Here is a 23,808-nt window from a genome sequence, read left to right as displayed (position 1 = left end):
TTTTGTTTTACAACACTAATAGCAGAGGTGGGACAAAGTATTGCAAGTCACAAGTAAGTCTCAAGTCTTTGCACTCAAGTCCCAAGGCAAGGCAGGCAAGTCATAAACGACTATCTTGAGCGTTTTATTTATTTGTTTAAACACATTTCTTTTTATGTGCGACTGAACTTCAATTCAATTTCACTTCTCGAGGACAAAATATCTATCTCATCAATATAGCGCTAAACCACCACAACAAAAAGATTATCACTCATTAGTCTTTTGTATCACTGTCGTCACTGTCGGGCAGAAACCTTGTAAACCTTGTAAGTTTCAAATTTGTACGCTTTTTCGTAAAGTAAAGCCCCGTTTCATCATACAAGACTGTTGTACAAAACTAGTGAAAATTACAGATCTACAAGAACACAACCCCGCGCGATGTGAGGTGTTGTGTGCTTTAAGATCAGCTATTTAAAATGATAAATACAGAACGAACGGTTTTGGACATACACGGTTTCCATCCGACATTGATTTCTAAGTCAAAGTCTAACTGAAGTCACGACTCACGCGTTGTTGGTATTAGAATCCAAGCCGAGTTACAATAAAGTGTTTATGACAACAATTACAGCAGGGGGGATACAGCAGGGGGATATAGTGACACCCTCTAGAGCAGGCGTTCCCAAACCTTTTTGTCTCAGGGCACCCCTTTAAATATCGTTTTCATCCAAGGCAGACCTACATTATATTCATCATTTTCACTCCCAGCATCTTGTATTCATTCAACTCCATATAAGGGGAAACATAAGCACATTTTGCCATTTTTCTCCCAAAGTGTCCAAATAAATTCAAAATATGATCAAATTATCTCGCAGCATCCCTAGACCGCCGTCACGGCACCCCAGGGTGCCCCGTCACCCACTCTGAAAACCCCTGCTCTAGAGGCCATTAATAGACCTTATTCACACCGCGGCCATCTTTGATCACATGACCACGTCGGGTAGCAAGCAGCCAATCAGAAGCTTAAAACAGCATTTTGGGTAAGGCAAGACCCACCCGCAGAAGCTTCTGATTGGCTGTTTGCCACCCGACGTGGTCATGTGATCAAAGATGGCCGTGGTGTGAACAAGGTAAATAGGAGGTAGGGATATCATGTGACAACAGGGATGCGCCATGTCCGGCCATGACGCTCACCATGGGTGCCAGAACTCGCACCGGAAGTGCGATGAAAATACATGACAGTGAATGGAACTGGCTGGATCAGCTCATGTACAAACCTGGAACAAAAACTATTTATTAACTAATGAGACCTTTGTCATCTAATCTGTTCAGAAATATAAAAGAAAACATATCAAAGGTATTCTTACAATCACTTGCTTTTCGATGTGCACAGTGCATAATGAAATAATAATAATAATAACAGTAAATAATAATCGTTTCTGTCTCCGAAGTATCGCAAAATTTGGTTCCCAGACAGGAAACGGTGGATAGTCTTGCGATACTTGGCACGTTTAGAAACATACTTTTTGCTCTTTAGATACAAGCTATAAAAATTACACAGTGCACACATCGAAAATCCACACAGCACAAAAAAATGTGTGACATGCCTTCTTTTATTTTCCTGAGCCGAGTTTGTTATAAAGGTCTCACTTTTTCATAAATAGTGTTTGTTCATGAACTTCATGAGCTGCTGGGAGGCTGCTCCACAGTCTTCCACTGAACTTCCGGCAGCAGTTTGGCACCCATGGTGCGACGAATCTGCCGGTTGGAATTGCGAGATAGCGAAAGGGGCGTGGATTTCTTTACCTCCTATTTACCTTGGGTGTGAATAAGGTCTATGAACTGCAGCACTTCCGTATTGGCCTCAAATCAAAATACCTCCATTTCACTTTAACTGGGAGATCACCGGGTCGCCTCCCAGCCCTTGACACGCAGACACAGATTTGTGGATTCATAGAGAATTCCAATACTTTTACTTCTGCTCCACTACATTTTGGATCCAAATACCGTACTTTTACTCCACTACATTTATTTGACAACTTTAGTTACTTGTAGATATGAATTGTAATATTACAAAACATACATTAACCACTTTAGCCCTATTTTATACCTTGGCTATTTGAAAATAGCCGACCTACAAGCTCACAATGTGTCACGATGCAACGTGCTGTGAGCTTGTAGATTGGCTATTTTCAAACATTTTGCGCTTTTACTTTAAGTACATTTTGATGCTAATACTTTCTTTCTTTTACTCAAGTACATTTTGAATTCCGGACTTTTATTGCTAGATTATTTCTACATTGCAGTATTGATACTTTTACTTAAAGGGATATTTCACTTTCAAAATAACTTTTGGTAATTTTATTGTCTAATTTTATGTCTGGCTTTTATGAACACCCTGAACAGATTTTAATTTGCTTCATTCAATATTTAGATATTTTGATGTAAATGTTACCAGGCCCTCCTCCTGCAGGACGCCTCCCCATACACACCCATTGTAACTTCAAATTCCATTTTCACCATGATAGATTCATTAAAAACACACATCTTTTTTCTGGTGATTCATACTACCCTCTTAATACGTGAGGAGTGTTTTTTTGATAACTTTTTTCCATTTATTTTGAATAAATCTTTATCGTATTTAATCTTTTCCATTTTCCCAAAGAATTATTAAAAACAAAAGAAAAACTTTATTAAAAAAACAAACAAAAAAAACACGGCCTGCTCACGTATTAGGAGGGTAGTATGAGTCACTAGAAAAAATAATGGGTGTTTTTAACACCCATTTCCTCCTCCAGGGCCTCGTCCTGGAGGAGGAGGACTGGTAACATTTACATCAAATATCTAGAAATATTGATTCAAGCAAATTAAAATCTTTTCAGGGTGTTCATAAAACCCTGATTAGATTATTTTAAAGTGAAATATCCATTTAAGTATAAAATGTGACTACTTTTTCCATCACTGGTTGTTTTGTGTCGTGCAATGATGTGGTGTTGATTGATTGATTGAATACGTTTGCATTAGTCTGGGATCACTTCACTTTTCGGGGTTGTAACCGGTCTGGAGCGGAAGAAACCACAACACGTCATGTTGTAGTCCCCAAAGGACTACAATTTGCCAGAAAGATCAAACCGGATTCAGTTTTAACCCAAAATATTCCCCTGCGCTCAAGGACATACTTTTAGGGCCTACCTAATAAACTCCTTGATGCGGGGTAGTTTTGCTTTTGAAAAATGTGTTTGGTATATGCATCTTTCAGTCCAACTCGCAATGGTGGAAAAAGTATTCAAATGTTGTACTCAAGTAAAAGTATCAATACTGCAATGAAGAAATACTCTGTTAATTAGGGTGCCCTCACACCAAAGTACCTATGATAGTGGAATCCGCGTTCCGCCAATGCATTTCAATGAGAGTGAAGCGGTTTCATGCCAGCAGAGGATTTCTGCAAAAAACGCTCCCTTCTCATTGAAATGCATTGGCGGAACGCGGATTCCACTCTCATAGGTATTTTGGTGTGTGGGCACCCTAAGGGTGCCCTCAGACCAAAATACAGTAGAGGATTTCTGCAAAAAAACGCTCCATTCTCATTGAAATGCATTGGCGGATTCCACTATAGGTATTTTGGTGTGAGGGCACCCTTACAAGTAAAAGTCCGGAATTCAAAACGTACTTGAGTAAAAGTACAAAAGTATTGGCATCAAAATGTACTTAAAGTACCAAAAGTACAAGTACAAAATATTTGAAAATAGCGACGCGTTGTGAGCTTGTTGATCGGCCATTTTCAAATAGCCACGGTACAACATAGGACTCAAGTGGTTTATGTATGTTTCATAATATCATAATTTATAACTGCAAAGTAACTAGTAACTAAAGTGTTCAAATAAATGTAGTGGAGTAAAAGTACAATATTTGGATCCGAGATGTAGTAGTAGAAGTAAAAGTATTGGAAATTGGAAATACTCAAGTAAAGTACAAATAACTCGAAAGTGTACTTAAGTACATTACTTAAAGGAGCTATAGTCAACTTTTTCATTGTAGGGCCGACACTTTGTTTACATCCTAGTCTATAGACTAGAATGTAAACAAAGTGTCGGTCTGACGATGGCCAAAATGATTATTTTATCATTATGTTATGCTTTTTGTGGTCATTTTTGAATAGAAACACATATATGAAGCTTATTTTTTTATAAAATATTTTCGAAACATTATTTTTATTTTAGCATCCGTTTTTCAAGAAAAAGTTGACTATAGCTCCTTTAAGTAAACTAGCCCTTACCCGTTCAAAGATATGAGCTCCAAAATGATGTGCAGTGTGTGGGTTATGGGATGTGCACTGTGCACACAGTATATGAGGGATGGAAAGTAACTTTAACTGGTGCTTGCATGATGTAGGAGCATCAATGTAAGAAACCCGTTTCGTTTAATGGCTACAGAGACACACAAACACCAGGCTTTCCCCCAGGAAGCCGGGTAGGCGAGGTTACGTTTGCATAGGAAAAGCACAGCACAGGACAGTACAGTTCAGATACAAGTTCTGCTAATTGGATTTAAACCCAAGAAAGCACAATGGCCTTGTTTACTGTACATTGGGGCCCTTTTATACTCAATTCATAGAGTGTATTACAGTATGTAGTGCTGTGGATTGTTGTGTTGTGTAGAAATTATGGAGGGTATTGTTGTGTTGTCATGTCTGACTCATCTCCTCACGGCTGTTGAGGGGCAGAATGTCACTGAACATCACCACGCATTCACGTCACACACGTTGGTGTGCAGGGGCGTCACAAGGGGGGGGAAAGTGGGACTGAGTTACTAGGGCCCAAGGTGGAGGGGCCTGGGATTATTGTATACTTTAGCTATTGAAAAATAGCAGATCTACAAGCTCACAGCGCGGCTGCAAGCTTGTAGATCTGCTGTTTTTGAAACATCGTGAAAATGTGTGCAAATCTTTGAATATGTGTTTTTTTAAGCGAACATTTGTAACTCAAATTTTGCTTATGGGGGGTCCCCTGGAACTAAATATTTTGACATGGGGGTCTGTGGCCAAATACATATCATTTCGGGGGTCCTTCACATGAAAAGGTTTGAGCACCACTGACATAGAAACAAAAAAAGAAAACCTTAGAAGGATTTGAAATATTCAAAGACTTGCACAGATTTTCACTATTTTTCAAAAATAGCAGATCTACAAGCTCGCCGCGTGGCACTCGGTGCCGCCCTGTGAACTTGTATATCTGCTATTTTTCAATAGTTAAAGTACCCAGGGCCCAGAATTTGGTGCGACACCCCTGTTTGTGTGTAAGGGAGTGCACAATGCATGCCCATTCTGCCAACGTGCACACACACACACACACACACACACACACACACACACACACACACACACACACACACACACACACACACACACACACACACACACACACACACGCGCGCGCGCAGATGTGTACACGTGCACACTTGCACACTTGCAACCTCACACACACACACACACTTTTGTACTGCAATCACCCACACACGCTAACAGAGCTAAAGATCAAAAATGCACACACAGTCACACAAGGGCATTGCTATATTTAGCTTTGCCAGTCATACGAGGCGGTGCAACAGGCCGGAAAAAAAAACGCACATGGCCGCTGTGAGATAATGATATGGCATATTTAGGCTTTCGCCCACTGTCTGCCAGCCCCCCGAGTCTATAATTAGAAGCCTTGTCTTGTATTATTAGTGGAAACATGAAGTGACGCAAAACTATTGTAATGAGGCTGACTGTTTGGATGTCTGTGTATGTGTGTCCACCAGAGGGTGCTGAAAACACATGGTTGCCTTGTTTCCTAGAATAATGTTACATGGTACTGTACATACATACATACATGTGTGCCATTTCAAGTCTTCGTGCTGCAACGTTTTCAGGCCAAGGACCCCTTAGTTGAGAGAGAGATGAAGCAGGGACCCCAACAACCTGTTCATAGATTCCACATAGTTTCATTGTTTGACAGCACGATCATCAGTGTGTTTTGGATTCATATCAATTTGTGTTTTCAGATATTTAACCATTTGAACCGTCAATACTTCATAAACATGACCTTTCACTCTGTACTTAGTCTGCTCTTTTTCCCCTCTACACCAAACCTCTTTGCCCAAAATAGCCGATCAACAAGCTCACAACGCCTCGCGCTTCTCAGAATATGGGCATTAGGGTTCAAGTATGTATAAAAAAGGAGAAAAAGGTTTCTATCACAAATATTTGGAGACCCCCCTGTAGTAACTCTGAGGACCCCCTAGGGGTCCCGGACGACCCTGATGACCCTTGCATTAAACAATACTGACAAAACAAGACAACAAGAAGACAACATACAAATCTTATTCTACAGCTGTTTGTCAGAGGGAAATTCACCTCTTTTAGCATGACACTGGGGCAGTCATTTCGGAAGCCACTGCTTTAGACCACAGCTGAAATTCCTTTTTTTTTTTCTTTTTTTTTTCTAAAATGTGATAAAGCCACAAAAGCATGTCATAAATATCAGGCTACATTTCACTTAAACGCCAGAGCTTAACTCTGCATGTAAATAAGACTTTTTTTTTAATTAATGTGAGAGATCGGGACATAATTCTGTTGGTCCTCCCAAATTTAGAACTTGAATATCTCAAAAGTAGTATTTCAGCATGGCATCATTCTATAAGCCATATCTTCAAAACTGTTGGGTCAATCGCCACAACCAATATATCATTTTGTAGCTATGATTCCCAGCTTTGTGTGCCCGCTTTATTTGACATGGGAAAACTAATATACACATCTCTTTTAATGCCTTGTCATTCAGCGGCAGTGCGTCGTCTCCACCACATATAATAAGAGTGTGTGTGTGTGTGCGTGTGTGTGTGTGTGTGCGTGTGCGTGTGCGTGTGCGTGTGCGTGTGTGTGTGTGTGTGTGTGTTTCTTCTCCACAGCTATCCATGAGTTCCCCAGGGATTTTTTCACCAACCAGGAACGAATGGAGGGAGCCGTGGGATTCCACGTTCTGTGTGTGAGTGTCTCCGCAGCATCGTTCACACACATTCTCTGTCACATTCTCTTTTTGTTCCTGTTCACTGTTTCTTATTCTGTGATTAAAAGATACTTTTGGGGCTTTTTATGCCTTTATTGATAGATTAGGTGGACAGGAAAAGGGGGAGGGATGGGGGAGGGTGACAGTTTACAGTTTAGGCATTTAGAAGATTCTTTTCATCCAAAGCTACTTACAATTAGCAGGTAATACATAATAACCCTTAAGTGCTGTTCGGGTCATTTTGACCCGTTTTACATTTTCATTTGGAAAAAAAAGGTAGAAGTTTAATTTTTTTCCACCTGAAACTCACTGGCCTTAAAGATTCTTCTGAGATGAACATGTAAAAAAAATATTTTTGCACTACACCCATGCTACACCCCCCTCATATTTTTTGAACCTTTAGTGCTGTTCGGGTCATGACCCGGAAGCACAGATGCACAGAAATACACAGTATTATGCCAAAACGCAGACACACAGTCACCCCCACTTCTAACACCCCCCTTCCGAAGCCCCATTCCGAACCCCCCCCCCCCCCCCCCCCCCCCTCCCCTGATGCACAGAAATACAAGGAATCATGTACAAACACAGATACACAATCACCCCCTAACCCCTTCCACCCCTCCCCCCTCCAACCCCCCTCACCTCACCCTTACCCCCTCCCCTCTTTTGTATTATGTTTTTTAGACAATTGAACAACTGCTGAACGTGGAGTTACAGATGGAAACACACACAAACACACAAACACACAAACACACGGGGCGATTCTAATTAAGGTTGTGGGATATAGCAAAGCAGAAATGCAAACAGACCCGAACAGAACGAAGGTGTAGTGAATCTGGTGTAGTGAACTTAAGGGATAAGCAAGATAATATGTCAGATAGGGCATTCACGAATAGTGATTTTTAGTATTCGGATTATTCTACCTCAAAGTATTCGAAGAGTTGGCTAGTGGCTAAACTGTCAAATATCAAGTAAGCAAGAGGCGAACATTGTGAAAATAGCCGATCTACATGCTCAAAACGCCTCGCAACGCTATTTTCACAATATTTATCTGCGGAACCGAGTCACATTAAATGTAATACCTACAATTCCAAGTGCTTGTCAGGGTGGGGGTCCCCAGTTCAAATATGTTTATTTGAGAACCCCTGGTATAGAGCATTAACACATTCATCCACCAGGGGCATTGGCAGCGCCGGAGGAGACAGAAACGCCGCTGTAGGCAAGCACCGTCGGAGCCGCCCCCCGCGCCCCCCGCCCCCCGCGAATCACCCCCCCCCCCCCACCCCCCCCCCCCCCCGCGAATCGGCCGCATCGCCGGTGGGTTTTCTAATCGAAACGTTAACATGGGACATTTAACATAGGGCGCTTCACAAAGTAAAGTGTCCATAACCAATAGGTTTGCTAAGTGTTGTAATCATTAACAAAAACGAATAGCCTATTAACCAACTCCTCAAATGAAATAAGAAAAGTCCAATCTCTCTCCATTAAACACACAAAGGTCAGCACTCAGCACAGCCGCGTTGTGCATATAACCACACAAGCACATGACACACACACTGTGTGCAGCCAGCAGCAGTCAGCAATCAACCACAGCAGCAAATAAAACAAATAATAATGGGCAGCTGCCAGCCAGGCTTACCTTTCAGAAATGAACACGGCAGGCATTACTGTAAAATGAGCCTCTGAAAATCCTCTTGTATAATCATCCTTGCGGGTTGCGGCTGCACTTGGTTTTGGGCAGAGCAGTATAATCATTCTAGGGCTCTGGTTTTGGGTAAATTAATTCCTCTAACTCTGTGCCCTTCTCTGGTCCTGCCTGGTAGTGTATTCTCTCCAGCGCTGCTGTCATTGTCAACAGTTTCTTGAGCAGAACATGACGGTGGACACCGTGGATTCACAGCCTGATTATCTGTATAGTTAGTCTTTTTGACATGTTTGCTATTTATATTCATTCGCTATTACTACCTGTCAGTGCTTCTTCCTGTTTACTTCAGTTCAGACTTGGCGGGTGGGTGTGTGTTTACCAGGGCAGGGCTGCTGCTTGGCCATTACGTGGGCGCCTCTCCCTCCCCTGAGGCGGCTTCAGATGCAGTGATTGGCACATTTATTAGCTGCACGCAGGTTGGCCAACACTACCGCTGCCCGTTTTTCTTTTTTTTTGTCTTTCTTCCCTCCCTCGCTCGTCCCTCGCTCGCCCTCGCTCGTCCCTCGCTCGCCCTCTCTCTCTCTCTCTCTCTCTCTCTCTCTCTCTCTCTCTCTCTTTTTTTTCCCCCGACGCATTTTCGCCGCCTTTATAAAGTGCCGCTCTAGGCAGCTGCCTAGTTCGCCTCTATATACGCGCCGGCCCTGGGCATTGGCAACTCATTCTTATGACTTCCTATCTAGCCAAGTTTTATAAACGATATATTTTCTAAAGAGAAAACAATAAAATTATATAAGCGAATATTCGACTTCGGTGAACAACGTCGAATAGTGACTTTGATATTCGAATATTCAAATATTTGGTGAATGGTGAATGCCCTAATGTCAGTACATCAACAACAATACAACAAATGCATAGACATATCAATCTAGAAAATAATTATAACATAGGTAGACCACGCACCTAATCAATAAAAAACTTCTAAAACCTAAAAATGCTATCTAGCTTCATGTATGGTCATTCAGGGAAGGGGAGTGTTACAGTAGTGCTATGGGCTAAGGTGGAGTCTGAATAGGTGAGTCTTCAGACCACGGCAGAAGCTAGGGAGTGAGTCTGTAGTTCTAATGGAAGCTAGGGAGTGAGTCTGTAGTTCTAATGGAAGCTAGGGAGTGAGTCTGTAGTTCTAATGGAAGCTAGGGAGTGAGTCTGTAGTTCTAATGGAAGCTAGGGAGTGAGTCTGTAGTTCTAATGGAAGCTAGGGAGTGAGTCTGTAGTTCTAATGGAAGCTAGGGAGTGAGTCTGTAGTTCTAAGTGCGATAGGGAGTTTATTCCACAGTTTGGGGGCCAGGGCGGGGTTGCACCAGCTGTTACTAAGTTATAACGTAGCCTAGTTGTAACGTAAATGGCTTCTAAGTCAAGACTTACGCATTACTAAAATGTCAGGTGTTGCACCACACAAATTAGTTCTTACGTATCTCTAAGTAACAACTATATATTTACACCACCCCTTGGGCAGCACTAAAGTCTTTACTAAGTAACCTATCTCTATGGGAGTAGAGCTACTTCACTACTAACGTGGCAGACAGCATTATATCGGCTATTTAATTAATTCAACAATGAAACGACCCATCTGTTTAAAACATACATTAAGCCCTATATATATTTCGGCCATTTGAAAATAGCCGATCTACAAGCTCACGATGTGTCTGCTATTAATAGAGTATTTCTATATTGCAGGATTGATACTTTTTTAATTCATTTGAGTACTTTAGTTTTCAACCACTGCTGCATACAGCACAACAGCGAATTGAACGGTGCGCTCTCTTCCCCTGTGTCTCCTAATATGCGTTGCTCTGCGTTACTTCACAACGGGGGATACAATCCGTTTGCAGGGCAGTGCGCTGCGCAGGGATGTGCTCGCCCTGTGCGCGCATATCAGTGACTTGTGTACTGTACTGCACATGCCAGTGGAGAGACGGAGGTCTCTGTTGACAAAAGACGATACAAGCTTTATTTCCTTACTAGAAACAGTTCGCTTTCATTGGATTCGGGAGCTATGACGTCATTTTATGCGACTATACATTACTTTAGGAACAGTCTACGCATTACTAGTTACGTTATGCCTTAAGCAGTCGTGGTGCAACACCTGTTAGTAACTCACTTAGTTATAAACTAACTAGTAGTTACTAAGCCTCTAGTAAGGACTTTACACCCTAACTTAGGGCAGAACTTACGTTCTGGTGGTGCAACTGACCCCAGGAGGGCAAATTGTCTAGGACGAGTGGATTTTTGTCCTGGGGTTTTTATCGAGGGTTCTGTCAGCACCCTCGCTAAAAACCCCAGGCAGCAAAGGTCGTCAGGATGACCAGGATGACCAGCCCATTCTGTGATTTTGTGTTTTATAAGAAAATATAAACCTTACAAGTACAGACAGACGAATAAGGTCAAATACATTCAATGTTAGTCTGACACAAGATATGTGCACTTGGTATGACTGAGTTAACATAATCTGTCAACACATATATAAAAGTACAATTCATCATCACTACAGGGAATATATGAATGGATATGCATGTATGTGCAGATTATCAAATGTAACGATGAGACTGATACAGTATCTGGTGGCCTTCAGCAGTGGGTGTCTGCATAATATGTCCTTTCAATGTTTTAACAACATGAGTGAATATAAATTAATCTCACAACCAGGGCAGGAATTTCATGGAGGCCATGAAGGCAGGACCTGAGGCCACAGTGGCCTTAATGCCCCAGCTGACTGTATCACTTTCTCCTCTGTCTCTTTCTTGTCAATATGTAGACAGTAGACACCAGTGTCTCTTTCTTGTCATGTAGACTTTTGTTGAGATTCTGAAGTCTTAACTCCCCTGAGTCCCCATCTTTAAACCAATCCAGTGACTTTGATTGGTGCAGGGCTGAGCATGGATCAGATTGTGAATACCATCATTTATCTATTTCACTGCTGATTAGGTTATCATCCTATTCAACAAATTCTTTCAGTGGACTAAAATCAGTTTTCTGTCCTGGCATTTGGCCTTTGTGCCCTCAAAAAATGGCCAACACCAAAGGCCAAGTTGCCTTGCCCCTAAAATGACACAATTCCAGGCCTGCTCACAACAGTTATCTACAGGCATGTCCATGGTTCTGTAGTGTAAGTGTGCCAGAGTCAATCAAGGAGACTGTAATCCAAAACAACAGAACAGAACATAATGAGAGCCGGGCTTGATTGGGGACAATGTCTGTGGCTCAATGTGCTCCTCATCCCCGCTAAACTCATCATAGAAGGGACGAGAGCTTCCTCCTCTCCACATGCACCTCCAGATTGTCAAGTTTAACTTTCTTTTTCTTTTTCTTTTTTCATCACCCGCTTGTTCAGTTTGTTGGCATCCCTTGTATTGATTGCGACCGAAGGTCGCAGTTTACCATGTGTGTGTGTGTGTGTGTGTGTGTGTGTGTGTGTGTGTGTGTGTGTGTGTGTGTGTGTGTGTGTGTGTGTGTGTGTGTGTGTGTGTCAATTTTTACAGTCTATGGTTTGGTTCCCTTGACACATCACTGTGACATCACAGGTGACATCACCTATGTAAAAGTCCATATATGGGTATTCCCCAGAATCACTTTTATGCCCATATATGAAGATCCCTGATGTCATTGATATACATCACTGGCCAGATGGCCAAGACATGGCCCATATCTGTGTGGCTGGTTCAGATAGGGATTTCCATGTATGGGCATGAAATATATTGTATGTTGTGATGTCATGGGAACCTCTCTGACAGAATCCCTATCTGAATGGCCATATACAGTATGGGCATTCCCAGATGATGCCAGATAATACGGAGTTCTCCAGGCATCAAACCCAGGCCCTAACTCGCCACGGCCCTGCTTTGCTTTACTAATTAACATACATTTTATGCCCATAAATATATTATATATTTGTTCATGATGTATTGTTCTCATGTTTATGGTTTTGTTAATTTATAACAATGGTGTAATGTAAACACCGGAAGGACTGTTGATGTCAGTTAACTTTGATATTTAATGTGTCATATAATCCCATATGGGATGGGCCAAATTTTGGCATGACACGGAAATAACATTTTCATTCATTCATTCATTCATTCATTCATACATTTTATGCCCATATATGGAGATCCCTGTCCCAATGTCATCAATATTAAGGACATATCTGGGAATGCCCATATTTGGTAATGCCCATATATGGGCATGTTTTGACATAACATTGTGTGTATTTTTCAGGCGATGTACATGTTCTATGCGCTGGCCTTGGTGTGTGATGACTACTTTGTCCCGGCTCTGGAGAAGATCTGTGAGGTAGGAGATTGTTAACTCATTTAGTGCTCCAGAAATTAACAGATTAAAATGTCCAGCGTGCCTCCCGCAGGCTGCATCCACGACCGTTGTCTTATTTTGAAGGCCAGAAGTCCATAGCGTAAACACTTCCGGTTTGACGTCATCACGTCCTTCACCGGAATCGCTCGTCATCAACATACTGTTGTGTAATGGCGGATCGGTGCTTTTCAACATGTGTTATATAAGCGAGAATCTACTGCCATCCTCCCTTTGAAAGTGTTGTTTCGAGATAATGGACATTAAAGATGAGATTCCCCGTCTGCCTCAATGTTATGGGATTACTATTTTGTGCTAGTGGATCCGTGATGATAATGAATCGGCGAGGGCGATCGTGTCAGGACCTTCCGCGCACCAACAGGTAATAGATTACCGCCGTTACAGTAATAGAGTACTTTTCACGAGTATACTCGGGATCAGCAGCATGTGCTACTCGAGTATTTTTCACGAGTATTCTCGGGATCGGCAGATAGATATATGGCTTTGTAGAATACTCCATTCTGATTGGTAAATCAAGGTATTCTGTGGTCTGTTATATCTGAATAACAGATCACGGTTAATCTGTCTCTGTTTACATTGCTGTGGATACAATTCTACTATGTTTTGTGGATGCTTGTAAATCAGGGGTCTTCAAAGTTGTCAAGGACCCCTTAGTTGAGAGATGAAGCAGGGACCCCCACAGCCTTTTTGTAGATTCCATAAAAGTTTAATTGTAAGCACGATCGATCATCAGTGTATTTTGGATTTCCTGTCAATTTGTGTTTTCAGATATGTAACCACTTGAACCGTCAATACTTAATAAACTTGACCTTTCACTCTGTACTTAGTCTGCTCTTTTCCCCCTCTACACCAAAGCTCTTTGCCAAAAATATAACATAATAAGATAAAATATAATGGTCTGATTGACTTGAAGCTTGCTGAGAGCACTCATTCTCCCTGGAGGATGAACTCTGACCATTTGAGTGACCCATGCCCTTTACTCCAGTGCACTGCCACCCTCAGGCCAAAAGGTCCACTGACTAAAAATAGCTCATAATGTAATTGGCAGTTTGTAGCCCAGCAAGCACGGTCAGGACCTGGACCAATCAGTGACGTCTCCATTGGGGCCAGATCACAGCCCATATGGGGATGATCTTGACGTCATTACAGGACGTCATATGGACTTTTTTGTTTGACAGGATTATTGTTATTGTTTGTAATGTTAGTTCGGGGGTCAGCAACCCGCGGCTCTAGAGCCGCATGCGGCTCTTTAGCGCCACCCTAGTGGCTCCCTGGAGCTTTCTCAAAAATGTATGAAAATTGAATTGTTTTAACGATTCTTTTTATCGTCACTGTCGGGCAGAAACCTTGTATCTCCAAGTTTCAAATTTGTATGTTTTTTCCCCCCCGCAAAGTAAAGCCCTGCTTCATCATACAAGACTGACGCACAAAAGTAGTGAAAACAGCAGATCTACAAGCACACAACGCCTCGCACCGCGAGGCGTTGTGTGCTTGTAGATTGGCTGTTTTCACTAGTTTAATTCATTTTTTAAATGATAAATACAAAACGAAGTTTTGGACATACAAGGTTTCCACCCGACAACGACGATATATCATTTTTTGCGGCTCCAGACACATTTGTTTTGGTTTTTTTTTGGTCCAATATGGCTCTTTCAACATTTTGGGTTGCCGACCCCTGTGTTAGTTGAAATATGAGCACACAAGGTTATTATATAGTTGGACAACTACAGGCTGGGTAACATTGGCATTTGTTGTGCACCTTCATGCTGCACACAAGATATCTCAGGAAGAAGCAAGGTCTCATGCCCACCTGATCAGCTCAGAGACGGGTGCGTAGGGGCAGGGATCAGATATAATAAATGACATGCACACCGTCTCAACGGAAAAATAAGGACAACTTTATTTAGGCAACGTTTCCGACAATGGACCTTCTCCAATGTGCTTTACAATGTATTTCACATTCACGTCGCATGCCCGCGCGCGAGCGCGCGCGCGCGCACACACACACACACACACACACACACACACACACACACACACACACACTCAAGCACGCGCGACAGAGGAAACGACAAGACACCAGCCTACTCATCAAACCATTGTAAACAATTGGAGAGATGGTCGCAAAATATGAGTTCTGTTCCACCAATTTCTTTTGGTCAAATTGACAAATGGGCAGATGACAACTTCAACTTCCCCAGAAGGATTCAAAAGAAGGGCTACAGTAACTGGAAGTGTAGGCCTACATCCACATTATTCAAGTAAATTAGCTTACTGCAACCTTGCTGTGTACTAAATATGTGCTATCGCTGCAGTGCTTGCTCTGTCGTCATATTAACTGTTTGTTGACAACCAATAAAACAATGTTAGCATGGAAACGTCAGTTAGCAGCTACTAGTATCCCATATCTACTCAGCTAACTGATATTGGCCGGGTTTCCCAAAGTGATTTTAGCCCGTCGTAGCTCACGCATGGTCGTAGAGACCAAGCCCCGATCGTCATGTTCCCTGGTTTACATGGGTTCAGGCAGAGCGATTTATTTATCCCCCTATAACTACACCAACATTCAGATTTCACAAAGTGCTTAATAAAGTCTCACACATGTCTAAATAGGGTACGGCATTCTATAATTAGTATCCTCCATGTTCTTTAATAATAATCCTTTTTATCCGATCACTGTCTGTTTATCTCAGTGGGGTTGGTGCGCATGGGAAACGCCAGGAAATACATGGGAAAACAGAAAGCGATCGGATAAAAAGGCTTCTTATTAAAGGTGATACACCATGCATTTAAAAAGTATTTATGTCATATTGTTTATGTCCCAAAAACGTTTTTCAAAAGGTTTGAGGCTAAATTACCACTCCTGAATAGAGAGCCTCTCTCATTTTTGAATGGCTCTCAGAGCATTTCAGCTGCAGTACCACCTTTGGCCCGAACTGCGCCAAAAAATATTTTTTTTGAAAAAAAAATTTTTTTCACAAGCGGCAGATGACGTCACAATCGGCAGCAAATCTGGATAGCCTGTTTTGAGAACCCATGGGATACTTTTAACCTTCGCCTTCTCAAAACCAGAGAAAGACACAACGGTCAGAAATGGGACTTTGTGAGGATAGAAGGTGCTAGTGGGACCCCAAAAAAAGGTTTTAAAATAGGAAAAGTGAATTTTCATGGTGTATCACCTTTAAAGGACACGGAGGATATGGGTAATTATAGAATGTTGTACCGTATTTAGACAGGAGTGAGACTTTATTAAGCACTTTGTGAAATCTGAATGTTGGTGTAGTTATAGGGGGATAAATAAATCGCTCTGCCTGAACCCATGTAAACACGGGAACATGACGGCCGGGGCTTGGTCTATACGACCATGTGTGAGCTACGACGGGCTAAAATCACTTTGGGAAACTCGGGCATTATATGGCAATGTTAGCGCTACTAAAGTTGTTAATCGTGTTAGATTAACATGCAAAAATCACAATACAGTAAGTTAATGTGACGTCGGAGCAAGCACTGCACAGATACTGTAGCAAGTCTTTATACACAGTATAATTGCAACCAACATACCTTGACTTTCGTGGATGTAACCTTTGTCATCTGTCCATTTGTCAATACAGTCAAAAGTAATTGGTGGAACGGATCTCATATTTTGGGACCATCTCTCCATTGTTTACAATGATTTGTAATGCAGGCTCACACGCAGGAGCGTCACAAGGGGGGGGGGGGGAGTGGGACTGAGTTACCAGGGCCCAAGGTGGAGGTGCCCCAGTAACTTTAGCTAATGAAAAATAGCAGATATACAAGCTCACAGCGCGGCACCGAGTGCCGCGCTGCGAGCTTGTAGATCTGCTATTTTTGAAAAATCTTGAAAATGTGTGCAAATCTTTCAATATATGTATTCTTTAAGCGGACATTTGTAACTCAAATTTTGCTTCTGGGGGGTCCCTGGAACTAAATATTTTGAGATGGGGTCTGTGGCCAAATACATATCATCTTGGGGGTCCTTGACATGAAAAAGTTTGAGCACCACTGACATGGAAACATAGGTTTCTCGCACACATTTTCACAATCTTTCAAAAATAGCAGATCTACAAGCTCGCAGCGCAGCACTCGGTGCCACGCTGTGAGCTTGTATATCTGCTATTTTTCAATAGTTAACATTCATGGGGGGCCCGCAGTGAGTCCTTGTACCCAGGGCCCAGAATTTGGTGTGACGCCCCTGCTCAGACGTGTTGCCACCCCATGTGGTGACGTAATCCATGATGGCCGCACTGTGAATATGATCTATAATGGGCTGATTGACTTGAAGCTGGCTGAGAGCACTTGTTCTCCCTGGAGGATGAACTCTGACCATTTGAGTGACCCATGCCCTTGACTCTAGAGCACTGCCACCCTCAGGACAAAAGGTCCACTGACTAAAAATAGCTCATAATGTAATTGGCAGTTTGTAGGATAAACCTTACTGAATCTGGAGACCTTTGGCCATAGCCTTTCTTCTGATACCTGCGTTAAGCCAAAATGTCCCCTTATTTTATGTTCTAAGGCAGGGGTCTTCAACAGGGGGTCCAGGACCCTTAGGGGGTCCTCAGAGATACTACAGTGGGGCCGCCAAATCTTTGCGTGATAGGATTGTGTGTTTTTTTTTTTTACATGAACAACTTAAACCCTAGCATCCCTATTCTGAGTGGAACATTACCCAAAAATAAAAGATCTACAAGCTTGTAGATCGGCTATTTTTGTCAAAGAAGAGCAGACTAAGGTATTTTATGGTTCAAGTGGTTAAATGTCTGAAAATACACATTACTCCAACATGATGTCAAACAAGTCTAAGAAATCTATAACAATCTTTCTTCTGCAACACAATTTTATACAATATGTAGTGGGGGTCCCTGCTTTATCTCTCTCTCAGCTAAGGGGTCCCTGGCCTGAAAACGTTAAAGACCCCTGTTTTAAGGAATTTTAAAACTTCTGCCTGTGATGAATGACTTTGTCATGAAACGGAGAAGGCCCAAGAACGTGTGTTTTTTTTCTTTCTTGCTCTACCTCTTCCCTCCATTACTTCCTTATTTTCTTTCTTTCTTTCTTTCTTTCTTTCTTTCTTTCTTTCTTTCTTTCTTCCTTCCATTCCTCCATTCTTCCTCTCCTAGCGTCTCAGTCTCAGTGAAGACGTAGCAGGAGCCACGTTTATGGCAGCAGGCAGCTCAGCTCCTGAACTGTTTACCTCTGTTATTGGTGAGAAACACACACACACACACACACACACACACACACACACACACAGGCACACGCACGCGCGCACACACACACACACACACACACACACACACACACACACACACACACACACACACACACACACACACACACACACACAGGGCTGTGAGCTTGTAGATCTGCAATTTCCACTATTTTTGAAAATGTTTGAAAATATGAAAATGTTTCAACATGTAAACGATTATTACAATTATGACAAAACAAATGCGATTATGTCAAACAAGTGAGATTAGACGATTATTATGTAATAATTGTGACAGCCCTATCTGTAAGTAAAGACAGTGTGCAGGATCTCCATGTTTCCCTGTCTTATGCAATGGTTGCCTGTGTACAGAAGGTGTGCAAAAGGACCGAAGGAATGCGCCTCACGTCGGGTGCAACTCATTCTAAAACGTGATGGCACCCGACACTGATTGTTTTTAATTAACGTCCAGAACACACGCATGAATTATTCATGGCTGTTAGCGCCGGGCGCTATCACATTCCACCCTGATAATGCGTCCTGTAGGTAGCATCATTGTGCCATGGAGTTCAAAATAGGGCCCTTAAGGTCTTTACACACCGAGGGCGAATTAGCGAATTGTTCTCTGTGTCGTCTCTGTGTGGCTGCTTGCTAGTATTGCCGTGAAGTGGTGGAAAAGGTAATTGAATGTCTTACTGGTATTTAAGTATGGTTTATGTATGTTTTTTATTATAGGCTAATTTATATCTTCAAAGACTGTTTTAAAAATAAAATTGGGTATTAGGATCCGAAATGTAGCGGAGTAGAAGGAAAGTGGCCTATACTGGAAATTGGACTCAAGTACAAATACCTACAAGTAGGCTACTGTAGCCTACTCAAGTAAATATGCATTTCATCAGTGAAACAGAACTAATTGCGTTTGCAGTGTGTTCGTTTGGCTCTGCGCTGCGCGAGCTGCTGCCGAGCTCTGCTCTGCCTTTGATCTGAACGAGACATGCTGAGGGAGCGATCGCAGCACAGGCAGAGAGAGAGAGACAGAGAGTAGTATGAATAATACACGTTCCGGAGTTTGGGGTGGAAATCCGCCTCTCCCAGTGTGTTTCCAAACGAACCATTGAACGTGCATTGTAAATGCCCATGCTTTAACTGTGATATGTGCGAAACCCCGGACTTTTGAAGGAATTATAAAACCCCCCGGACAGGCCGGACAGCCCCCTAAAAGAGGACATGTCCGGGTAAAAGAGGACGTATGGTCACCCTATCTTATATGATGCATATTCATGTCGCACTTTGGTGTGTATGGGAAAAAGCGTAAGGCAAATACTTTGCATTTTCTGGTTGCTTTTTCGCGACGCATCGCTAATTCGCCGGTGTGTAAAGACCTTTAGAGTTGAGAGGCCAGTGGATTGTGAATATAAGTGAACAAGTTCCTGTTGATCCAAATGGTTTGGTTCTTTGCAGGAGTGTTCATCACCAAAGGAGACGTGGGGGTTGGAACCATCGTTGGTTCTGCTGTCTTCAACATTCTCTGCATCATCGGAGTGTGTGGGTTATTCGCTGGACAGGTACAGGAGCAGTCACACACACACACACACACACGTACGTACGCACGCACGCACGCACGCACACACGCACACACACACACACACACACACACACACACACGTACGTACGCACGCACGCACACACGCACACACACACACACACACACACACACACGTACGTACGCACGCACGCACACACGCACACACACACACACACACACACACACACACACACACACACACACACACACACACACACACACACAGACATACAGGGGTGTCGCACCGATCTCAAATCTCAAAATATTTAGTTCCAGGGACCCCCCAGAAGCAACATTTTTGTTACAAATGTTCGCTTAAAAAATACATATATTCAAAGATTTGCACACATTTTCAGGACTTCTCAAAAATAGCAGATCTACAAGGTCGCAGCGTGAGCTTGTATATCTACTATTTTTCAATAGCTAAAGTATAAAATAATTCCAGGCCCCTCCACCTTGGGCCCTAGTAACCACCCCTCCCTTGTGACGCCCCTGTGACGCCCCTGCACACACACACACACACACACACACACATACAGATACACGCACGCACGCACGCACGCACGCACGCACGCACACACCTTTTCCATCACACATTCACATGCACGCACGCACGCACTTCTCTCTCTCTCTCTCTCTCTCTCTCTCTCTCTCTCTCTCTCTCTCTCTCTCTCTCTCTCTCTCTCTCTCTCTCTCTCTGTCTCACTCTGTGTTGCTTTCTTTATCTCTGTCTGTCTTCTTCCAGGCGGTGCATCTGTCCCAGTGGCCTCTCCTCAGAGATTCAACGTACTACACTATGTCCATCACTGCTCTCATTGTGGTAAGGAGACACACACAGTCCAAAGGGCTAGGGATTAACATTGAGACAGATCTCCAAGGGGAACCAAATCCCTTTTATTGCCATAATGGAGATCCCTGTGATACCGAATCCCTTTTATCCCTGTGATGCCAGGGGAACAAATCCCTTTTATGCCCATATACCGGTATGGAGATATGGAGATCCCTGTGATGTCAAGGGAACCATATCCCCTTTATTGCCATATATGGAGATCCCTGTGAAATCAAATCCCTTTGGGCAGATGGCCAAGACATGGCTCGTCCTCGCCCTTTAGGGCATTAGGGTATTTTCTTTCTTCTTCTTCCAGAGACACAGATAAGCTAAATATATACTACAAATAGAACATTGTGAGTGTCCCTTTAACTGGTCCTCAACTCTTCACCCAGTGCACTGCTCTTTCTATCACTTTTGAAAAACTGTGTGTTTACAAATATAATGTATGATTGTTTTCTGATTATTCTCTAACCATCTGTGACCCCTCCCTCTCTTCCTACAGTTCATATATGATGAGAAGGTTGTGTGGTAAGTCCTATGAGTTATTTCTATTTTAACATTTCTATTTCTATTTGTGTTTCTAATCGTATTAATTCCCATGCTTATACTCTAGGGGTGTAACGATGCATTTGAACAACGATACGATACGCATCACGATACATGGTTGACGATACGATACATGGACGATATTGGTTCTTGGTTCATTCATGGTGATACGATACGATTCAATGATTTAGAATCAATATACAGTAGTAACTATTTAGCAAAGACATTAAATCTTTGTGAAACGTGTCAATAGAGCAGTTTTTTAAGGGAAAAATCTATTATTATGGATGTAAATAAGTAAGCACTGTAATTCTTTAGCAAATACATGGACATTATATTACAACACATATGGACAAACCTGCACCTTGACATGAACCCAGAGATTACACACATTTATCGATAGACCAGTAGTTATATGGAATGGAAAAGTAACTAAACCCCTCTTTTTCCTTTTCCCTCTTAAAATTGCTAAATACAAGGCACAAATACTTAGTTTCCATACAATAGATTATTTGCATTCCAAAACGATTTGATACCGATTATTTGCATTTTAAACGATACGATACGATATACAGAGCCAAACGGTACGATATTTGCTTTTGCATATCGATATAGTAGATCATTGCAAATTAAAAAAAGATTTTTCGATTCAGTTACTATATCGTTACACCCCTATCATATTCATCTGTTTACTGTACATGGACTCATTGATGTGAGTGATCGCGGTAATATTGATATTGATGTTGATTACTTTGTGTGTTTCTAGGTGGGAATCTCTCACGTTGATTCTGATGTACTTTGTCTACATTTTGATCATGAAGTAAGTGTGTCATTTAGCAAGTCCATGCAAACTCCATGTTTACCAAAAGAGTTATACGGTTTCATGTTGAGTCTATTGATTTGTTCATGTACTGTTAACTGTAGACTGTCCCAGCTTTTGCCTGTCTGACACTGGCATCCACATACTGTAGTGGCACCTATTGCAACCATGCAATGAACTGTTTCACTGTTATGACGTAGATAATTAGCAACAAGCAAACATAAAGAAGTTGTCACACACACAGCATGTTGAAGATAGTTATGGAAAAAGAAAAGGAATGTTTTAGGACAATAGGACAGTGACTATTGTCATCCTTAATTAGTGGGATAGAGCCCATCTGTGCTTGTTAGGCAGACAGAGACACCTGACATGCCAACCTATTGTTCCACCTCCCTTTTACTCTAATTGCGACCATAGGTCACACTTTAGTTGCGACCGTAGGTCTCAGTTTAGTAGGAGAACGGTCACATCTTGTCTCCGTTTAACGTCCACTTTTCGCCCTTAGGCGTCTTACTGGTTTACAGTTTACAGTTTAGGCATTTAGCAGACGCTTTTAATCCAAAGCGACTTACAATAAGCAGGTAATACACATCACTATAATAAGCAAGATAATACGTCAGTACATTAACAACAATATAACAAATGCAAAAATGCTATCTATGTATGGTCATTGAGGGGAGTGTTACAATAGTGCTATGGGTTTAGGTGGAGTCTGAAGAGGTGAGTCTTCAGTCCACGGCGGAAACTAGGGAGTGAGTCTGTTGTTCTAAGTGCAACATGGAGTTTATTCCACAGTACTGGTTATAGTATTGTCAAATGTAGGCAATAAATGAATTTTAATTCTTTATATTATTTAACACTGCAACACGGTAATGAGTGTCTGTACATCAAAATGCCATGGTGTTTAACTCGTTAAAACTCTGCAATGATGACACATAGTATTCAGTCTCAGATCACCCATCATGTCTTGGTGCTCTCTCAGCACAGATATAAAAAGCTAGATACCTCATCCGTGAGCTTGTAGATCTGCTATTTTTGAAAAAAAAACTATGTTTCTATGTCAGTGGTGCTCAAACAATTTCATGTCAATGACCCCCCAAAATGATATGTATTTGGCCACGGACCCCCATCTCAAAATATTTAGTTCCAGGGACCCCCCCAGAAGAAAAATTTGAGTTACAAATGTTCGCTTAAAAATAAATGTCAAAAATGTGTAAAAGATATTTTCACACATTTCCATGACGTGATGAGTGCAGTGCTTACTCCCTTGACTCTGCCCAGAGGTGAGGTGGTGTTGCTCAGACTGTTATCTTAACACATGTGAGTGTCCTGCTGTGTTCCAGGCTGAACTCCCACATCGTCCGCTTCTTGGAGAGGAGGAAGAAGCCGCCCAGCAGCCTGAGGAACGGAGTGACCACCAACCCTGAGCTGGAGGACGGCTGTGACGCCACGGCCGTCCTGCTCAAGAAAGGTGCAACACACAACCTCGCGGTCCAATAATACACTGGTTCTCAACCTGTGGGTCGGGACCCCCCGGGGGTCACCAACTTATTTTGGGGGGTCCCCAGATGATTAACTTACTGTGCAACATAATTTTCTCTCTCAACAGTAAACAAGCCAACATAATGTTTAAGTGTATAGAAGGTATCTGCACAAATCTAATGTGACAATTTAACGGCTTTTTAATACCTCTAGAGCAGTGGTTCTCAACCTGTGGGTCGGGACCCTCAGAGGGGTCCCCAGATGTTTAG

General features: G+C 42.3%; 1 protein-coding gene across 1 annotated transcript in view; it reads left to right on the top strand.

Moving 5' to 3' along the window:
* Positions 1-23,808, top strand: part of LOC308297486 (sodium/potassium/calcium exchanger 3-like) — a gene marked incomplete at both ends in the record, with an annotated part of 178,302 nt that overhangs the window by 113,752 nt on the left and 40,742 nt on the right. The window contains 8 exon segments of the mRNA XM_080740891.1: positions 6,922-6,998; positions 12,934-13,008; positions 18,186-18,270; positions 19,736-19,839; positions 20,605-20,679; positions 21,194-21,219; positions 22,004-22,057; positions 23,401-23,528. Coding sequence (XP_080597017.1) covers positions 6,922-6,998; positions 12,934-13,008; positions 18,186-18,270; positions 19,736-19,839; positions 20,605-20,679; positions 21,194-21,219; positions 22,004-22,057; positions 23,401-23,528 — 624 coding nt within the window.

The sequence above is a fragment of the Nannobrachium achirus genome (genome assembly GCF_963921795.1).
Source record: "Nannobrachium achirus genome assembly, chromosome: 13".
In the NCBI taxonomy this organism is placed as follows: Eukaryota; Metazoa; Chordata; class Actinopteri; order Myctophiformes; family Myctophidae; genus Nannobrachium; species Nannobrachium achirus.
The sequence above is the reverse complement of the archived record's forward strand: the minus strand, read 5'-3'. Positions and strand labels throughout refer to the sequence as shown.